Source organism: Diceros bicornis, chromosome 3 (genome assembly GCF_020826845.1).
Source record: "Diceros bicornis minor isolate mBicDic1 chromosome 3, mDicBic1.mat.cur, whole genome shotgun sequence".
Taxonomy (NCBI): domain Eukaryota; kingdom Metazoa; phylum Chordata; class Mammalia; order Perissodactyla; family Rhinocerotidae; genus Diceros; species Diceros bicornis.
The window spans coordinates 89,320,697-89,341,285 of record NC_080742.1 but is presented as its reverse complement, the minus strand read 5'-3'; the positions used below and the strand labels follow the sequence as shown (position 1 = coordinate 89,341,285).

Below are 20,589 nucleotides of genomic sequence, written 5' to 3'. Positions count from 1 at the left end.
CATCTCTAGATTTCATATAATACCTAAAACAATGTAAATGATATGTAAATAATTGCTATATTGTACTGTTTAGGGAATAACGACAGGAAAAAAAAATCTATACTTGTTCAGTGCAAGCACAACCATTGTAGGCCTTTCGATCCACGATTGGTAACAGATTCTGAAAGCTGACTGTATAGTATTTCACCAGGACGTGAGAGTGGAACTAGGACGTTGTTGCCTTAGGAAAATGATCCTCAAACTTTTTGGTCTCAGGACCCCTTTACATTCAAATTTAGCGAAGACTTTGTGTTTTGTTTAGGTGGGTTATATCTATTAATATTTACTTCATTAAAAATTAAAATTGAGTCTTTGTAAAATATTTATTTTTTAACTCATGAAAAATAATATATCAGCTACATGTTAACATAAATAATACACTTTTATGGAAAAACAATTCTATTTTCCAGAGCAAAAAGAAATTAGTGAAAAGAATGACATTATTTTATGTTTTGTAAGTCTGTTTAATGTCTGGCTTAATAGAAGATAGCTAGATTCTTGTATCTGACTCTACAGTCATCTATTGTGACATCACACAGCACAGACTCTCTGGAAAATGCCACTCTAGACTAATGAGAGTGAAAAAAGCAAATAACAACACAGTAGTAGTATGAAAACAGAATTGACCTTATGGACCCCAGAGAGAGTTTTGGGGCCTCCCATGGGTCCCCAAACTACATTTTGAGAATACTATCCTAGGGTTAATCCTTGAGTAGCACCCAATTGGCTATATTTGGTTATGACCACGAGTCTATTCATGGAGGTCTGGGTGACCTAAGAAAGTAATAGATCAAGGATAAATGTTGAATTTGAATATGAAAGACCAAGAACATACTGAGAGTCCTAGCACACTAAAGGAGAATGTGGACAGTAATACAATAAGGGAAGATCTGGGAGAGAAAAGAAAAAGCAAATAAAATTATGAACTCTGATCCCAGAGTAAAGACTGTCTTTCCTATGCCATATCTTTACACACTCATCTCCACCTGGGTGATTTCTGGTCTATAGAAGATTTAGAGCATTGTAAGTGAATCCAGGCATTATTGGTAACAGCCAGGGCCTAAGATTATCTCATAAGTAAGATTAATTGTAATTTCCTGGAAGTACTTTGAATGTCTATAAACAGAAGTACTTATCAAATCTATAGTAAGAGTGTCAGTACCTATGGAAGTAATGGTTGCAAAGTTTGGGAAGTTATGTTTTTAACATCTATAATCATATTTTTATCTTCTATAATAGTAAAAGTAACATAAAATATTCCTAATTTAATTATTTCAGTTCCTGGAGTCAAAGTATATACAAGATCTACAGCGGTAGCATTTTCCATATCTATAGCTAGAGCTAGATCTCTTTAGAAGCAATAATACTTTCAGTATGTGTAATAGCAAATTACTATATTGGTAGCCACAGTATTTGGAAAAGTCTATAGGAAAATAAAGTGTGCTTTTTAGCATTACTAGTTAAATAGTCTACTATGATATTAATAACTGTTGCTATAGTGGTCCTTTGAGTGCCAGGTATCACCAGCGCTCTCAGTTACAATATTATGTCCTGTAACTCAAGAACAAGTTGAGTTATTTTAATAACTACATCTAAAGCAATAGTATTTACAGAGCCTAATGTGGTATTATTTGAGATGACAAAATCATCTTTGAAGTCTGTAGCAAGGATATATAAAATATCTACACTTTAATTGATGGAGCTTCAGGGCTTAGAATTATAAATAAAAAAAATATATTCCACAGCTTCTTTTATCACACCTATAAAGTTAGTAATGGATGCATCTTTAGACATGTCTGTAATGTTTACAGTGCTTTGAGTAGCCATTTCTATAAAAGCTGGTGCTAATATTTGTGAAAACTTGCATAGCTAAAATCATTATCTGTTCATTGATTTTCTATATCTGTAATAGCTGTTTTAAAGAGATATTTATAGTAGTTATCCTGCCTTGAGTACTAATCATGGGACTAGAGTAGCATTTATGGCATTTGCAATATAAGCAGATGCAGTAGCAGAAACATCTATTGTTGTTCTATCAGGAGTGGTAGTATTTACAGCATATATGGTAATATTTGTAATATCTGTGGTTGCATTAGTTACAACAATAGGTAAATTACTAGCTGCAGAATTTGTTGTTACCAGATAGTCAGATGCTGTATCTAGAAGAGCAGTCATTGATGTGTCAGAGGCTGTGGTATTTGGAATAGAAACATATGTAGCGTTACCTGAAACTTTGTTGAAGTTATCTGCATCAGTAATATTTACCTCATTCCTTGTACTGTTTATAGTGTTGGTGGAAGAAACAGGAGTGGTACGTGGAATGTAAGTGTTTGTAAGGACTGTGTCAGCAGTAGTCATTGAGTTTGTAGTTTTTGTGCTGAAAATATTTCTAATGATGGTGGTAGTATATGCTGTAATGGCATTTCCAGTTGCTCTTGTAGTAGATTCAATATCTGTAGTGTTTATATGTGAGGAAGTGGCAAAGTCTTGAGTACTAGCAATTATGGAGTCTGGAGTAGTAGAAAAACTATTCACTATAGGAATAGTTGTGATGCTACCATCAACAGTAGTTGGGCTATCTCTAGTGGGAGTGCTTATAATGTTAGTAACACCCGTTATATTGGTAATGTTTGGATTGGTGGTGCTTGGTATAGTGGTATTTCCAGTGCCCATGGATGTGGTATTTAAAGCATGAGTAGGGATATCTGGGGGATAAGTAGTGGTAATGATTCTGGTAAGTGCCATTGAAGATGCATTTTCTGTGGTGGTGGTACCAGAGGTGCGTAGAGGAGGTAGAGATGGAATGACTTGAGTGGTAGTTTCTACAGAAGTAGCATTTGTAATCATAGTAACTGTGGTGATGCCTATAGTTGTGTTTGTATTTCCTGTAGTGGTAATATCTGAAATATCTGTAGGAACTGAATCCATAGTTATGGATGTAGTACTTGTGGTAGTAGTGTTGATGGTAGCTGGGTTAGAAAAATTTGTGGAAATTAACATTGTGTGGCTTAAAGCCTGTGTTGTAGTAGTAGGAGAACGGGGAGTAGTGAGCTGTGTGATGTCTGTGGTGGCAGTTTTAACATCTTCAGTGGGAGGGGGAAAGGAAATAACATCTTGGGGAGTAGACACTAGGGTTTCTGTAGCAGTTGTCACAGCAAAGGTAGTATCTGTGAAGTTAAGTGCACTGGCTATTGTACTGTTTGTAGTGAGGCTATTTATTGAATTTGTTATGATGGGAGAGGTCCTATCGCCCAGATTTGTAGAAGTTAATATTTCAGTATTAATAGTGTTAAGGGAGGCAGCAGTTATTTCTTCTGGAGAGAAAGTGCTTATAAAATCTGTTGTAGCAGGTTTGGTATGTGCAGTGAATTTGTCTGTGGAAGTAACTGTTGTATCTGTAGTGCTGGTAGTAGCAACTGTGGCATCTATCATTACGGTACTTTGTGTATCTGTGGTGTTGAAGAGAGTGGTGTTTGCATTAGAAGCTGTAGAAAAATTAGTGACTGTATCAGTAGTAAATGTACTATTAGTTGGAAATGTGTTCAAACTAGAAGTAGTAGAGTTAGAAGTAGAAGTAAGAGTATGGATAGGAGTGGTGGGAGGAGTTTGGAAAGAAGTGGTCACGACAGAAACAGTATTACTAGTACTATTACCACTAGACATTGTAAGGGAAGGAGAGTTTGTAATAGGAGCATCATTACTAGTGCTGGCAACATTAGTACCTGTAGGAGAAGTGGTCACCATAGCAACAGTAGTGTTCACAGCATGAGTACTTTCAGAGAAAGTAGTCATAACAGGAAAACTATTGCTAGTAATATCAGCACTAGTATTTGCAGGAAAAGGAGTTGTTGTAATTGGAATGTGATTGGAATTGTAATTAATGCTAGTAGCATCAGTATTTTTGAGGGGAAGAGTAGTGGTAATAGGAATAGTAATACCATTTGTCACTTCAATAGCACTTGTTGAGAAAGGAGTGGTTGTGATAGGAAGACTAACACTAGTGATAGCAGTAGAAGTATTTGTAGGGGAAGGCATAGTGGTATTGTAAACAGTAGTACTAGTTGTAACTTCAGTAGCACTTGTTGGAATAGGAGTGGTTGTGATAGGAAGAGTAGCACCAGTATTAGCAGTAGAAGTATTTGTAGGGGAAGGCATACTGGTATTGGGAACAGTAGTACTACTTGTAAATTCAATAGCACTTGTTGGGAAAGGGGTGGCTGTGATAGGAAGAGTAGCAGTAGTCCTAGCAGTAGTAGTACTTGTACTAGCAGAACTAGTGATAGTAACCTCAGAAGTGGTAGCCTTAGTAATAGATGCAGAAGGATGTAGAGAACTCATTGGGAAGGTACTTGTCATGGGTGTAGTAGAAACGATAGGACCACCATAAATCCAAGTAACTTCAGTTAACTTTTCCAAGCTGATATCCTTGTCAGTCAATTGAATAGTTAGTGTCTGCCAGAAAAGAAGAGAGAAAATTGGTATTTTAGAACTTAAACATCACATTTAAGTCATACCTCAAATTACAGTTTAACAAAAAATGCTGTATTCATTCTTTTCCCAGAGAGTAATAGAAGGATATGAAGTTTCCTTTTCAGGTCACACTGATTCCAGACAGATAAATGTGGAAGGCTGTGCTGTTTGCATAATCCCTGTGCTGGAAATCTCTTTCTTTCCACTTCATTTTGTCAGAACCGTAATACTCACAAGTATTTGCAGCTTTGATTAAAAACAATGTTTATAAAAATCTCTTGGCTTTGCCGCTCGATTTAAACCTTGCAGAGGGCAGGCTGGTTTCATGTTTTCACCGTCCCCACACCTAGTATAGCGCCTGGCTCATAATAGACATCTGATACACTACAAAGCTTCTCAAAAGGCGGTGTTCAGACATTTTCTGCATTAGTCTTAACTGAAAGTAATTACTGTAAAGGGTGGTTTTGAACTCAATAGTCCAGGGAAACTGCTTTGAAGTACAGAACTAGAAGAAACTATAATCTGAGTGTTCAGAGGGTCATTTTCCAAAATCCAAATACCAGCAAGGCACTCTTCTTACCTTTTAGAAAACAGGAACTATACTCACCTATTTTTACTTTTCTAAACCACCCCCTATGCGTCACAGGATCCACATTTATGATAGGTCTGGTGTTCTAAAGTGGGATACTTTTCCCTTTGTAGTTACTCTTGATACCTCATTGATAATTTGTCTTCCAATTAATTAAATAATTGGCTCTCCTACTAGAGGGTCTACTAGAGTCTGCTAATTACGTCACTCTGTTTTGTTAACCAAATGATTTTTCTCACACCACAGGTGGGACATATTCATTTTAATGATTGCCGAAGTTTACTGCCAATTTTCACCAACCTCTAAGATCTATCAATTTGACCAGGGATATGAGCAATTTCAGGAAAGAGGGGAAAAGTCTCCAACAATTTCAGGGGATCATTCCCTGTTTTAGCCTCTGCCACAGAAGTAAAGTTTTGTTATGCTAGCCTGGGAGACCAACCTTGACATATAGTACAATTTCTTTGGGAAACACATGGAAAGGATTTCATCAGATCATTGATCATTGATCCCTGGACTACACTGGGAAGACTGCTAATATGCATTTTACGATATGATTCAACAACTGTTCAAGAACATACCTATTGCACATATCTGTAACCTTTCTAATATAAGTAAATATAACAATAACAATAATAGTGGGGATAATTTTTCAGAATAATAAAACTAACTTATGAAATGATAACATTCATTTGAGACATACCTGATTGTAAGGGTCACTCTGGAAATTTGTCTCCACGAACTGCTGGTTGTCATAGGTGAAAGTGACTTGTGTCACAAACATAGAGTTTATCCCCCAGATTCGAATATATCCAACTTTCAGTGGATTCAAGTCACTCAAATACATATTGTGTATAATCTGAATTTGCAATATGTTCTATAGAGAATGTATAAAGAGAAAAAAATACATAATACATCTGTTGATAGACTGTGTTCCACATTAAAATGTTAAGAAACCTCAAATTACTGTTGTACTGGTTTGCTGTTTTTATTCTTAATTAAATACTTCATGAAGATGTAATTCCTGAGTACCTGCTACAATAAATTTGATGATGCCAAAAATATGCTTATGTATCAGTATTATGAAAGTTATTTTACCTATATTATTAGTAACTCTTACAATGATTTTTAAAAGAAAGCAGCATTATCTCTGTTTTATAGGTGAGGAAACTGAGGCTCTGGGAGATGAAGTGAGTAGTTCAAGACCATGTAACCATGGTAGACGTGGTTGGAATCATGATGGGCCTATGTGAATGGTACTGTATGAGTTAACACAGCATGAAGAAAGAATTATGGCAAACAGTACCTAAACTAAGGACAGTTTGAAATAAATATAGGAATTATCTAAATCATGAACTGTTTAAATATCAATATAAGAGTTAAAATAATGTGAGATAAGTCATGAGGCAGTACATGATTAAGGCCCAAATGAAAATCATAGTGAATGTTTGTTATGAGTGTTAATAGAAAGGAAAAATCACTATTGGGATAGGGTAGTCAAGAAAGGACTTAAGAAGGACATGGAACTTCAGAAGGCCTGGAAGGATGGATAGCATTTATAAAATGAAATGAATGGGAAAGAGAACGGGAGGCAGGGACGCACTGAACAAAGCCACGCTCGTTGAATGCAAGGGCTACTGCTGCTGGTGCTGAGAAAACGGAAAGGAGACTGGTTAAGTGTGAAAAGTAAGACGATGAAGATTTTATACAATAAATCAAGGAGATACTTGCAGTAGAATGAAGCTATAAACTCCTCGACTCTGGTGGCAAAAGTAGAAAGAAAAAGAAATATGTTCAACTGGCATTGTGGAGAATTAACAAATCTTTAGTGACTGATTGGGAAAATAGAATCAAGGGAAAATGAAGAAAAAGGAACAGAACTTGAAGTAAATGTGCTGGAGCTACTTCTTATTGATTTGGGAGAACCTGTTGTTAAATTGCCTAGAACTTTGCAAGCTAGTTGGTAGCTTGAAATTGGCTAAAATGATGAGACTCCTTACACCACAGAAATTAGCATGTGCTACAAATCAGCCCCCACACCCCCATAACCCCATGCCAGCCAGCACAGCATTGATAATAATTACCCCAGGGAAACTTGGAAACTTTCTTTCATTTCAAGCTACTGATCCCTAGGAAAAATTCCATCCAATATCACATAGAAATAAGAATCCATTTATCACTACTTTGGAATAACAGAAGAATGGAATTTTAGAGTTAGAAGCTATTTAAGGGAAATCTAATGTTTTATAATAAAGAAACAGATAAAACGGGGAAGTGTCTTCCCTAGGTTGAATAACTAGTTAGCAGTAGAAATAAAACTAAAATCCAAGACTTCTAGATCAACAGCTTCAATAAAAAACAAAATTTTGAGAGAAAAAAAATGTAGTCTTAAACTCAACTTTTCTTAAATTAATAACAGAGAATTTACACATTTAATTAGTATACAAAGTCTTGCTTTTAGTTTCAAAAAGTCAAATGCAGGATGGAGACAGCATGATCTGATAATCATGTCTATGAAAATAATTTGAGGGATTTAGTTGATCATGAGATTTATATGTGCCAAACATCTGATACATGTGTTTAAAAAAATTAACCCCATGTGTGACAATAACAGTAAGAAAATATAGTCTAGCTACAAAGAGGTAATAGGCAACGAACTAAATAAGTGTTACTGCTACATGCCATTGACGTTTTGAGGTTGTCTGCTTTACAATAGAAGTCCATGCTGTCCTACAGAAGTGTAATGCAAACCATTATATGTAATTTTAAATTTTCTCAAAGCCACATTTTTAAAAACAGGAGAAGTTGACTTGAAAATATATTTTATTTAACCCAATATATCCAAATTATTATTTTAACATGTATTCAATGCAAAAATATTGTTGAGATATTTTATAATCTTTCAAATATTTTAAATTAGGCTAGTCACATATCAAGTTCTCAATAGCCACATGTGGCTAGTGGCTATCATACTGGATAGCACAGCTCTAAAATATTCTCTCAACCCTGGGCATCATGTTTTAAGAGAAATCTAGACTAATTATAGTCCAAATGGAGCAATCAGATCTGGAAACCAATATTACCACAAAGCAGAGAACGTGTAAAGTTAACCTGGAGATGTATAATTCCAAGAAGAAAAGACAGAGGGGATATTTAACAAACATCTTCAAAGACTTGAAGCACTGTTTTGTAGAAAACACACAATAGATTTGTGCTATACTATTCCTTAGTTCAAATCAATAGGTAAAAATTATAGAAAAGCAAATTCCACGTTTGACACAGAATGATTCTCCTACTCTAATTAGAATTATATATGTTATCCATGGAATTATTTAACATGTCTGGTAGATTGATTGTATCATTGTCTCCAATTATTCACTCTCCCTATCCATACCCTTTTCCATGAAGTTTTGCAATGCCCTCCCTCTCTGAATGGGACATTCCATCTCACCTTTGTCTCTGGGCTTGGCCATGTGACTTTGCCTTGCTCATGGGATATTAGTCAACTTGATGCACAAATGGAGATTTTAAAAGTGCTCAGGCATTTCCACCTCTATTTTTGCCTTCTTCCACAATCATGATAAAGTCATGCCCAGACCTGCCCATAAGGCCATCTTAGATCACCCAAGAGCCAGCTGACCTCCCAGATATGTGAGTGAGTACACCCAGGATCATCCAAGCAGCCTAACAGTCCCATGACTGATTGCAGATGTATGTGAGCCAGCCAAGATCAGCCAAGTCCAGCCCAGATCATCTGAACACCGTAGACTCATGAGCTAAATAAGTATTTATTGTTACATGCTGCTGAAGTTTTGAGGTTATTTGTTATGCACCATTGTTGTGCAATAGATAGCTGAACTAGCATTTATCCCTCAAAATTTCATCAGCCAGAAAATGCTATCTCATCCCTGGAAAACATGTTATACATTTAAGGACTCATTTTTTCCCCCCAGCATTATATGAATAACAAGTTTCTTTTTATAGAGTGATGGTATACTGGATAATTGCCAAAATAAGGACTATTTCTTCGTTATTTTCATGTCAACAGACCTGATTTATAAACATAAGAGCAGGAAGGTCCTCCTATTAAGATGTGGGGTATTATATTTACACAGTTAACAGATGATGTTTAATCTGTAGCCAACTGGGAAAGGATTTATAAAACTCATTAAAATAGTCTTACCTGAGCTGCTGTAAAGTTTGCCAAGAAATAGTTTCCATTTTCATAGGTATCTGCAAGCAAGAAAAAAAAAATAAGCAACTACTCATTGCTTCAACTGTAGCAGATAATCTTTCATACAGTCAGAAAATATTTCAGTGGGATCACAATTACCGATCAGGATAATCATGAAGTCTGAGGTGCATTAAAGATAGTAGCTGAGGGAATATTTTGCCCCAGGTTGTGTGCATATGGAAGAAGGTGCTTTGAGGTGAGGGTCATGAGGTTGCAAAAACAAGAGAATCTGGGTTGAATTAAGAGTAGATACCATAGGTGAAGAAATATGGAGGCTACTGATTGGTTTTTTCTGTGCCAAAACAGCAAGCACGTAGCCATGAGAGTTCACGTGGCTGTGATGATGAAGACTCAAAACAGAAGAGAGCGGCTAGGAATTCAGGCTCTCAAGTCAGACCGACATGGATTCAAATTTCTGCTCTTGTACTTAGTAGTTGTGCAAACTCAGGCAAGTTACTGAACATTTTATCATCTATAAAACAGAGACAACAATAGTACCCAGCTCATGGCAATAAGATACTTAAAATGTTGCTTGTATAGAATACGTGCTCAAAATTTGTTATTCATTACCATCAACAAAGTCATCATCATCTTCATCTTCATTATTCTTCTTTCCTTACTCTTGGCTCATCCTTTCACAGTGCTCTAGATTCCAGGCCCTCCTGTCTCTACACGACTTACTTCATCAATTCTTCCCCATACCCTTTCTGCTCCTCTAGGCTCCAATTATGCTCAGAGCACTCCATTCCGACAAATCCTTTACTTGATTATCTCTATATCAAGCTACCATCATATCTCCTTTTTAGTGCCGTATGTCTCAAAAAAGGTGGCCTTTGCTTGTTATGCCTGTGTACTCAATTCATAATTCAATCCTACCTTTCCTACACTTCAGTTCCTGTGTTTCCTTTTTTTGCTGAATCTGATCCTTTCAAAGTCACCAGCAACATAGTAAATTACGTCTAAATGTCTCTTCATGAGGTTCAGTAATTTTAGACCTTTGTGCCCACACATCTCCTCCCTGAAATACTCCTTGGTTGATGTCTACTTAACTCATTCTCTTCGTGTGGCTTTTATAACTCCTATTAAAAGTCAGTTTCATTTCATGTTCTATTCTTGGCCCTTGTCAACATTCCATCTCTTACCAAAATTCCAACACATCCTCTCTTAATGCTCTTCTTTGTTTTCTAAATTACCTCCACTCTTATGGAAACAAACAACTATAAAATCCATGTTTTCAAATTTAGCCTTGGCTAGAAAACGTAACCTAAGCAAACACTATAGCCTCTTTTAGCAGTTTTAATAAAGAATCCTTAAAGAATGGAATTCTGTTAATATAGATGATTTAAGATTATCCTTGAACTAGCTATTAAATCTCGTTATATAAGTAAGGAAAAGGTTAACAAATAGTCACAAACATGTTAACAGAAAATTTAAATTAAATCTATACTTACACTGTACCTTGGTATTTTAAATTTGAATTTCTAAGTCTGTTTGGTGAAAAAGGGCAAAGAGCTTCTCTATGAAAGTTAAAAGTGTAAAATGTTTAAAATTTTTAGAGACTATTGATTTTTAAGCTTTGAACTAAAATATATTTATTGTAAGAACCTAAAATTTTATAGAAAATTGTTTTTTCCCTTAAATTTTTGAAATATATTGCTCATAGGGGGCCAATTTTACACACTAACTGTGGTGTTATTTACCCACTATGATAATAATCATCTAGCCCTAGCTAGGTCATGTTGTGTAAAAGGACTCTAGATTCTCTTGAAATATTGGTTCTGAACCAGCAGTGATTTTGCAGGGTGAAATATTTTGCCATATGTAGAGACACATTTTATTGTTATATCTTGGGATTGAGAGGAGTGCTTTTGGCATCTAGTGAGTAGAGGGCAGGGGTGCTGCTAAACATCTTATAATCAACAGCCCACCCACCACCACCAATAAAGTATTGTCTAGCCTAAAATGTCAATACTATCAAGATTGAGAAAACCTGCTTTAGAAAAAGTATTTTCTTGAAAAAAAAGAAGAAAGTTAGAGGACTCTTGCTTTCTGATTTCAAAACTTACTTCAAAGCAACTGTAATCAAGACAGTGTAGTACTGGCATAAAAATGAATATATAAATATATATTAAATATATGCATATCTCATGATGGCCACCAACTCCTTTGGCTGTAATCTCTTCCTCATCGAACAATTTAATATATTACTATTACATATGTATATACATAATGTGAAGGTTTATTTATGTGTCCACAATTCTATTATACACACACTTTCACATTTAAAGTTAATTGATTTTCAATAAGGATGCCAAAACAATTAAATGCTGAAAGAAGAGTCTTTTCATAAATTGTGCTGAGACAACTAGATATCCACATGCAAAAGGATATAGTTGGACCCCTACCTCACACCAAATGCAAAAATGAACACAAAATAGATCAAAGACCTAAATGTAAGAGCTTAAACTATGAAACTCTTAGAAGAAAACAAGGGTAAATCTTTGCGACCTTAGATTTGGCAATGGTTTTTTAGTATAACACAAAAAGCACAAGCAATGAAAGAAAAAAGATAAATTTGACTTCATCAAAATGAAAAACTTTTGTGCTTCAAATAGACTCTATTAATAATATGAAAAGGCAACGCACTGAATGGAAGAAAATATTTGCAAATCTATATCTGATAAGGGACTTGTATCTAGAATATATAAAAAAACACTTACAATTCAATAATAAAAAGACAACCTAATTTAAAAATTGACCCAGGATATAAATAGACATTTCTCTAAAGAAGATATATAAATGGCCAGTAAGTACATGAAAAGATGCTCAATGTCATTAGTTATCAGAGAAATGCAAATCAATTGAAACCACAGTGAGATTTTACTTCATACCCACTAGGATGACTACCCTAAAAAAGACAGATAATAACAAGCTTTGACAAGGATGTGGAGAAACCGGACCCCTCATATACTGCCGGTAGAATGTACAATGGTGTGGCCTCTTTGTAAAAGAATTTGGAAGTCCTCCAAAACGTTAAATACAGAGTTACCGTATAACCCAGAAATTCCACTCTTAGGTATATACCCAAGAGAATTGAAAAAATACGTTTATACAAAAACTTGTACACAGATATTCATAGCAGCATTGTTCATAATAGTGAAAAACTAGAAACAACCCAAACATCCATCAACTGATGAATAGATATATAAAAGTGGTATATCCATACAATGGAATATTATTCAGCCATATAAAAGGAATGAAGTACAGATACATGCTATGACATGGTTGAACTTCAAAAACATTATGCTAAATAAAAGAAGCCAGTCATAAAAGCCACATTTATTCCATTTATATGACTCCACATGATTCTATTTATATGTGTCCAGCATACACAGATGTATAGTGACAGAAAGTAGATTAGTAGATGCCTAGGGTTACATTTCCCAGGGCTGGAGAGAATGAGGGAGGAGGAAGCAATTGAAGGGTGATATCTAAAAGGTATAGGACTTATTTTCGGGGTGAAGAAATGGTTCTAAAATTTACTGTGTAGTGGTTGCACAACACAGTGAATAAACTAAAACCATTGAATTGTACACTTTAAATGGATGCATTCATGGTTTGTGAATTATATCTCAACAAAGTTGTTACAAAAAAAAAGTTAAAGTCAAGCCCAAGAACTAAAAAAAGGCATTTCCTTTTTTGTAAAAATGTATTTTTCAAAAAAAATTTCTAACTGATTAATCTTTAAATCCATTGTATGATTTCTATTTGTCATAATACTCCCAGGTTTACCACTTTGCTCCTCATCAGTCTTTCAATCATCACATCCATATTTCCAAACTCTGTACTGTCCATCTCCACCAGGAGATTCCACAGGCATCCCAAACCCAAAGTGTGCAAAACTAATTTCATTATCTCTCATCATTCTATAGACTGGCTTTATCACCCATGTTCCATACCAGGATAATGGAATTACTTCCTGCCTAATCATGCAACTATACACTTGGCATGATCTGACAATGCAAACAGTCTGCAGTCACCTTAGCAAACGTGTCACTGTAGCAATACAGTGTTACATGTCTCATCATGGCTACCAACTCCTTTGGCTGTAATTTCTTGCTCACTGAACAAACTCTTGATTAAAATGTCATGTTTCACATGGACTTAATTTAAGGAGAAATATGTATGTCCCAATAGATGGCAACATTCTAGCCCATTAATAAATACAGTTCTTAAATTTAAAAATTGGCATTGTGGCATATTATGCTCTTATAAGGTTCAAGTCCTGCCACTCCCTTAAAACCTGATTTGAGTGGCTGGTTAATCTCCTTTCTCTGACTTCTGGACTTTTCGTTGTCATATTAACTACACTAATTTAAATGTAAAATATCTAATCTTAAAAGCTTATAATGGAGTTTTATTTATCTTGCATATTAATGATATGTTTTATTCAGCATCCATGTGTGTATCCATCTCTATACATTAAATCATTTTATCTGCATGAAAATAATCTACATGATAAGTAGTATCTTGTAGATGTTAAAGACGAGAAAATGCAGGCAAAGAGATGTAAAGCAACTTTCCAAAAGATGTACAACTAGTAAATGACTGAAATGGTATTTGAATCCAGATCTATTGAGTTCCAACATGTCACATGCCTCTCCATGGAGTTGACTTATTAGCTTCATTTTTATTTAAGTTCAAAGACTGATTTGAACTTTGAAAATAGAAGTAATCTAATTCCTTCATATCCCTCCCTTTGGCCAGCTTCTACCTATAAACGAGCAACCAAATCATTTGAAAAGTATCTCTCGTATACTATATTTAATGAATATAGGGTTATAATGTATTATCCATACGCTGAGAAAAGAAATTTAAGGTACCATATGAAATATCATCAAAAACTTAGAAATACTTAGGATACATTTAACAAAATATGTGCAAGACCCAAGCACTGAAAATTACAAAATATTGCTAAGAGTAATTAAAGAAGACCTAGGTAATTGAAGATGATGATAAATAGATACAGATAGATAAATGTCCTAAAATTGATCTACAGAATCAATACAATTCCCATCAAAATTCTAGCAAGTTTTTTTGTTAAATAATGACAAGCTGATTTTAAAAATCTATATGAAATTCAAAGGAGTTAGAATAGCCAAAGCAATTTTGAAGCTACATCAGTCAAGATGATATGGTATTGTCATAGAGATAAACGTATAGATCAAGGAACAAAACAAATAATCCAAAAATAGATTCTCAGCCGCATATGACCTACTGATAGCTAATAAAAGTGTCAAGATAATACAACAAGAAAAAAGGTTCTGCTTTTAAGAAAGTGGTGCTGGATCAATTGGATCAATATATGGGGAAAAAATGAACTTTGACCATTACATACATACAAAATTTAATACAAAATAGGTGATGGTCCTAAGTGTAAAAGCTAAAACTGTAAAACTTCCAAAAATAGAAGAGAAAATCTCTGTAACCTTGGGTGTGATGAAGCCATGTGATGCTATGATTTATGATAAGAAATATATATTTGGTCTTCATCCTCATTTCTGGCACAGAGTTCCTAAAACCCTTGGAATTTCCTAAATGATGAGAGCAATCAAGGTGTCTTTTGTTATGTTAATGACATGGCATTTTCTTCAACGATGATGAAACATGTATTTATCATATGACCCAGCCTAGCAATTCCATTTCCAGGTTTTTACCCAAGAGAAATGAAAACATATGATCACAAAATGACTTATACTCAAATAATCATGGCAGATTTATGCATATGGTAAAAAATATGAAAATAATTAAATATTCATCAACAAGTAAATGGATAAACAAATTGTGGTATACCCACTTAACAGAATGTAATCCAGGAGTCAAAAGTAATTAACTATTTTTACATGCAACAATATAAGTGAATTAAAAAAAAATTCTGCTAGGGCCGGCCCCATGGCTTAGTGGTTAAGTGCGTGCGCTCCCCTGCTGGCAGTCCAGGTTCGGATCCCGGGCGCGCACAGATGCACTGCTTCTCCGGCCATGCTGAGGCGATGTCCCATATACCGAAACTAGAAGGATGTGCAGCTATGACATACAACTATCTACTGGGGCTTTGGGGGAAAAAATAAATAAATAAAATTACTAAAAAAAAAATTCTGCTAAATGAAAGAAGATAAACACAAAAAGAGTACACTCTATATGATTCTATTTACATAAAACCTAGAAAAGACAAATCTACTCTGTAGTGACAGAAAGCAGGTCAGTGGTTAGCAGGGCCTGGAAATGGGAGTGGAGGTGTCGAGGGGGGCAATTCACTGAAAATAAGTAAAAGTGGAACTTTTGGGGTTACGAAAGTATTTTATATCTTTTTTGTGTGTGTGAGGAAGATCAGCCCTGAGCTAACATCCATGCCAATCCTCCTCTTTTTGCTGAGGAAGACCGGCCCTGAGCTAACATCCATGCCCATCTTCCTCCACTTTTTATGTGGGACGCCACCAGAGCATGACAAGCAGTGCGTCAGTGTACGCCGGGGATCCGAACCAGGGCCGCCAGCAACGGAGTGCCGCGCACTTAACCACTATGCCACCGGGCCGGCCCCAAAAATGTTTTATATCTTGATGGTAGTGGTGGCTATACAACTGTATACATTTGTCAAAACTTATAGAACAGTATACTTAAAATGGATACATTTTATTTATGTAAATACATCTCAATCGAGTTGATTAAAAAACAATAATTTTACTTCTAGGAATCTACCTTATGGAAATAATCTGAAATAGAACAAAGGTTAATACTCAAAGATATTGTTTACAACAATAAAAACTGAAAGTATCCTATATCCTGTATAGAGAGTAATTATAGAAAGTTAGAAACATGATGGGAAAGCTTCTCAGTGGAATATGGTAATCATAATGCTTTATAAGATGTTAATAACATCTAGACACATTTCTGTCATTAAGTGCAAAAAAAAGGATTCTCAAATTAAATATGCAGTATGTTTCTCAGCAATATAAAAAATTAAGCATTCTCTTAAGTAATATGAAAGCAAAAGGCAATAGAGCAAACATACTAAAAGTGGTTATGCTTTTTTTCTAATTTTCTGTCTTTAAAATATTTTCCTTATTGAGAATATATTTACCCTCATAATAAAGAATACTAAAAGAAGGAACCCTTTAGAAATATTACTAGTGAAAAATAAGCTACAATTTCAATAACCGTGACATGTTACAAGATTAGAATGTTCTGGTCCACAGTAATAAGTATTGGAAAATGGGTGTTGCTTGGTAACAATGTGTCAGTATTTTTATAGAAATATCTGAGGAAGAGGATGTTCTTATTAAAGTAACAAACACCAATTATCTAGCAAGATTATATCCCTAGATGCGGAAAGAAAGCATATGCAGTAATATTTCATTGACATAAGTATCCTTTTGACAATATTTAATTCCCAATTTCTGAGACACCAAGAAATTTTTTAAGCTCTAATTTGTCTCCTGAGTGGGTCTACTTAGGAGGGAAAGGGTGCATGCTTAGAGATGGCTGGCCCAAATAATAGAGCCAGGTCTATGAACCACTGAGAATGAATGGTTGGCCTGATATTTGCACCCACACTCTTATCAGAGCGAGACAGTTACATAGAAATAAATCACTGCTGGCTGAATCCACAACATCAAGTTGCTGAAACTACCATGCTGGGGACCATATACTGTTCTATAACAATTACAGTGTAATATAAATGAACAGGCAAAAGTCACAAAAATTCTCCCAACATCATTGCTTTATTAATAGTAGCAGAAATAGAGATAGGTTTTCAGTTCATGCCAATTATATCCTGAACCTCTATGGGATAGTTTTTCTGAATCTGTGTGGGGACCCTGGAAAGTTCATACTCACCAATGCTTTGTCCATCATCCCAGAACATCTCACCTTCGGCTTTCCCATTGTCATCCAAAGCAACAATCAATCCCATAAAATTTTGTCGACTATGAAAAAAAAAGAGTTATTTTTCTCTAGATTGTAGGTTGTAAGAATGAAGGACAGCTTCTGTTGAAAATATTACTCATCCAGAAAAAAAAAAGGTAATGCATTAAAAATGCACATAAGGTTTTAGAACAGGTAAAATGAGACAAAATGTGAGATACTTAAAAGCTAATAGAATAAAGCATTTAAAATTGAATGAAACATTTGGTATAACTTCAACCTTCAAAAATCAAATACACATAGGGTACTTATATACATATTATAAGTAGTATAAGAAGCTCCTTCTTTAGGAAGAAGATCCAATTTAAAAAACAGCAACAACACTCTTTAGTAGTTTCCAGATTGATACACAATAAAATGCAACATACTTATCCTGGCATTCACAGCCCTCCATGACCTGATCCTAACCTGCCTGAATTTTATAATTATTTATTGTATCCCTCTCCAGTTAAACTGAATGGTTTACTATTCCCCAAATCCAACTCATTTTTCACCTTTAGTTCTTTAATTCTCCCAGAATTTCTCTTTCCCTTGTCTTCACATATTCAAATTCTATTTATTATTCAAGACTCAACTCAAAGCTGTCTTTCATATGAAACCATGCTCTACACCACAAGGCTGAAAGTTAACGTCTCTCCTTTTGAGTTGTTATTGTTCTTTTTACGTGTGTCTCTCTTGATATAGCATGTTCTTCTTAATGTAATGTTTATGTATGTGTATATACACATATAAAGAATCTCTCCTTGGATTGCCCAAAGTAGACCTGGGAATGAGCACTAAATCCTTGGGTAGCCATCACCAATCAAAGAGTTCATTAATATTCCTAATTTTCTTTTTCTGAGGCAGATTCACCCTGAGCTAAGATCCATTGCCAATCCCCCACTACTTTTTTGTATGTGGGACACCTCCACAGCATGCTGGTGCGTGGTGTAAGTCCGCACCTGGGATCCGAGCCTACAAACCCAGGGCGCCGAAGCAGAGCACGTGGAACTTTACCCACTCAGCCATGGGCTGGGTCCCCCAATTTTTTTTAGTAGTGTAAGAGGTACACGCTGCTGCCCTCAGGGAAATTTTTGCCCCGGATCTTTGACACAGACCTACAAATAGAAGATCCCCCCAAGACTGACTTCATAAACTCATCCTCCCCCAGATCCCACTCAGAAGGCACTCACAGAATCAAATCAATGAAACTGTCTGTAATTTGGTTTATTTATCCACAGAGCCCTGGTCGAGGCGGGCAGCGACCTGTAAGGCTGCCTCTTTATGGCAAAGTGGCCTTCAAATTCCACCTCTCATCCTACCTGTAATAAGTGTTCATTGCAGGCTCTTGCCAAGGCAGGATGTAGCCTCCTCTGATGTGAAGGTTGATGTGGTCAAGGGGAGCCTGCAGGGTTTTCCATTCACCTGTCGATGCATTGCCAGATTCCTTGAAGGGAGAATATAGGCAAGAAATGATGACCAAAAAATAGATGAAATGAACGCATACTTTATTACAAGTCCTTCCTTTCCAAGGAAGTGTGTCTGAAAGTCAGCAAAATATTACAAATCTGAGGAGAAAATCTTTAATTTTCAGCTTTGCTAAAAACTCTGAAAATCTAGTCTTTTCTCCGTATTCCCTAGAGAAAGTGGGGGTGGCGGAGGAGTCAACATGACATGGGTCTAAGATTTTACCTATTTATGCTTTTATGAATACTTTTATTTAAGCAAACCTTGTGTGGCCAAAAAGTTGAAAATTATTGCCTTAGAAAATATGTGCCTGGAAGTCAAGAGAAAGCTCCAGTCACCTGGCTAACCTGCATGGACCAGTCTGGTTCCTCACAAAGTATGTTGGTTCTTACCGTGCTATAGTCGTACCAACGGGCTCTGGGAAAATAAGCACGGATCTCAAAAGTGCTCTGAAACATAAAATCCACATATCATTATAAATATTCCAATAATTTAATTTTAATTTTTAAAATTCTTTCTATAGAATTAAGATAAAAATGGGAATTTTATTAATGATTTTAAGAGTTTCAGAGGTTTTATTGAGAAAGATCCTGGGAAATTCTTCTTCGAGCACACAGAAAAATAAATTTTTTAAAAAAGGTAAATTATATAAAGCCAGGTCTGCTGGTCTAGTGGGTTCGTTTCCTGGTCAGGGAACCACACCACCCATCTGTCTGTTGTTACACTGTGATGGCTGCACGTTGCTGTGATGCTGAAAGCTATGTCACTGGTATTTCAAATACCAGCAGAGTCACCCATGGTGGACAGGTTTCAGCAGAGCTTCCAGACTAAGACAGACTAGGAAGAAGGACCTGCCCACTCATTTCCAAAAACCTTGGCCATGAAAACCCTATGAATAGCAGTGGAGCATTGTCTGATAGAGCACCGGAAGATGAGAGGATGGCACAAAAAGACCAGGCTGGGTTCCATTCTGCTGCACACAGGGTCGCTAGGAGTCAGAATCAACTCGACAGCACCAAAAACAAAAATTTTATAAGGATGCAAGGCGACAAGACACTAAAATGAGCTATCAACTGAAGTTGTAAAGTTTTCATTAACGGAGACCTTGAAAAAAGAAAAAGATCCCCCTTAGATGTTCTGGAAATGTATTTGCCTGAAAATAGTGAGTTGGACAAGTCAACCTTCAAAATGCTCTTCCTGTACTTTAAGCAATTGGAGAGTTTCAGGTCTATGATGGAAAACTCACACTTTCCAGCACAGGGCTGATTAAGATGGCGGGGCCCAACATGAACTGACCGTCTATTTCCCACGTTTCGTTGTCAGCTGTAAACCTTAAAAAATAAGCAAGAAAAATCCACCCTGTTATGACTGTTGCAGAGGGTTATTCACAAGACATGCAGAGACCTGCCGCTTGGGAAACAGGCTCTACTCACTCATGGAGAAGGGGTCGGACAACAGTGCTGCCCTCAACATGAGCTTTATGCATCAGAGAATAGAGGTAAGGCAGCAGGGTGTATCTGGTCTGGAGGACTTTTCTTGAGATCATCTCAAAGGTTGAATTCCAGGCCACAGGATCTTGTCTCTAAATGGATAAAAGAGCATATGACAGATTGCTCCTCTTTATTTCTCCTAGTGGTATCAGAAAAGGACCAGCAGGCACATATCCTGTATGTAGGTTACACATCTCTTCTACCTTCATTTCTAGCCTACTCTCTCCCCCACCCCTGCCATCTTACTAAACTAGAGCTTCTTCCTTCCACCTCTTTATCGTAGATTCATAAGTCCCTACACAAGTCTAGCCTTGGCCCTGCACCTGTGTGGAGAGATGGGT

General features: G+C 36.0%; 1 protein-coding gene across 3 annotated transcripts in view; it reads right to left on the bottom strand.

Moving 5' to 3' along the window:
• Positions 1 to 368: 368 nt before the first annotated feature.
• The window catches only part of MGAM (maltase-glucoamylase), a 185,146-nt gene continuing 164,925 nt past the window's right edge, over positions 369 to 20,589 (bottom strand). For 2 of the 3 annotated variants that reach the window (XM_058531697.1, XM_058531671.1), the window contains 8 exons: positions 20,192 to 20,340; positions 20,005 to 20,089; positions 19,151 to 19,207; positions 18,614 to 18,738; positions 17,226 to 17,314; positions 9,282 to 9,331; positions 5,802 to 5,975; positions 369 to 4,491 (listed from right to left, as the gene is read on the bottom strand). In XM_058531697.1, coding sequence (XP_058387680.1) covers positions 1,999 to 4,491; positions 5,802 to 5,975; positions 9,282 to 9,331; positions 17,226 to 17,314; positions 18,614 to 18,738; positions 19,151 to 19,207; positions 20,005 to 20,089; positions 20,192 to 20,340 — 3,222 coding nt within the window. In that variant the 3' untranslated portion in view covers positions 369 to 1,998. The remainder of the gene's footprint in view (positions 4,492 to 5,801; positions 5,976 to 9,281; positions 9,332 to 17,225; positions 17,315 to 18,613; positions 18,739 to 19,150; positions 19,208 to 20,004; positions 20,090 to 20,191; positions 20,341 to 20,589) is intronic. The other variant, XM_058531678.1, reaches the window with a different exon arrangement.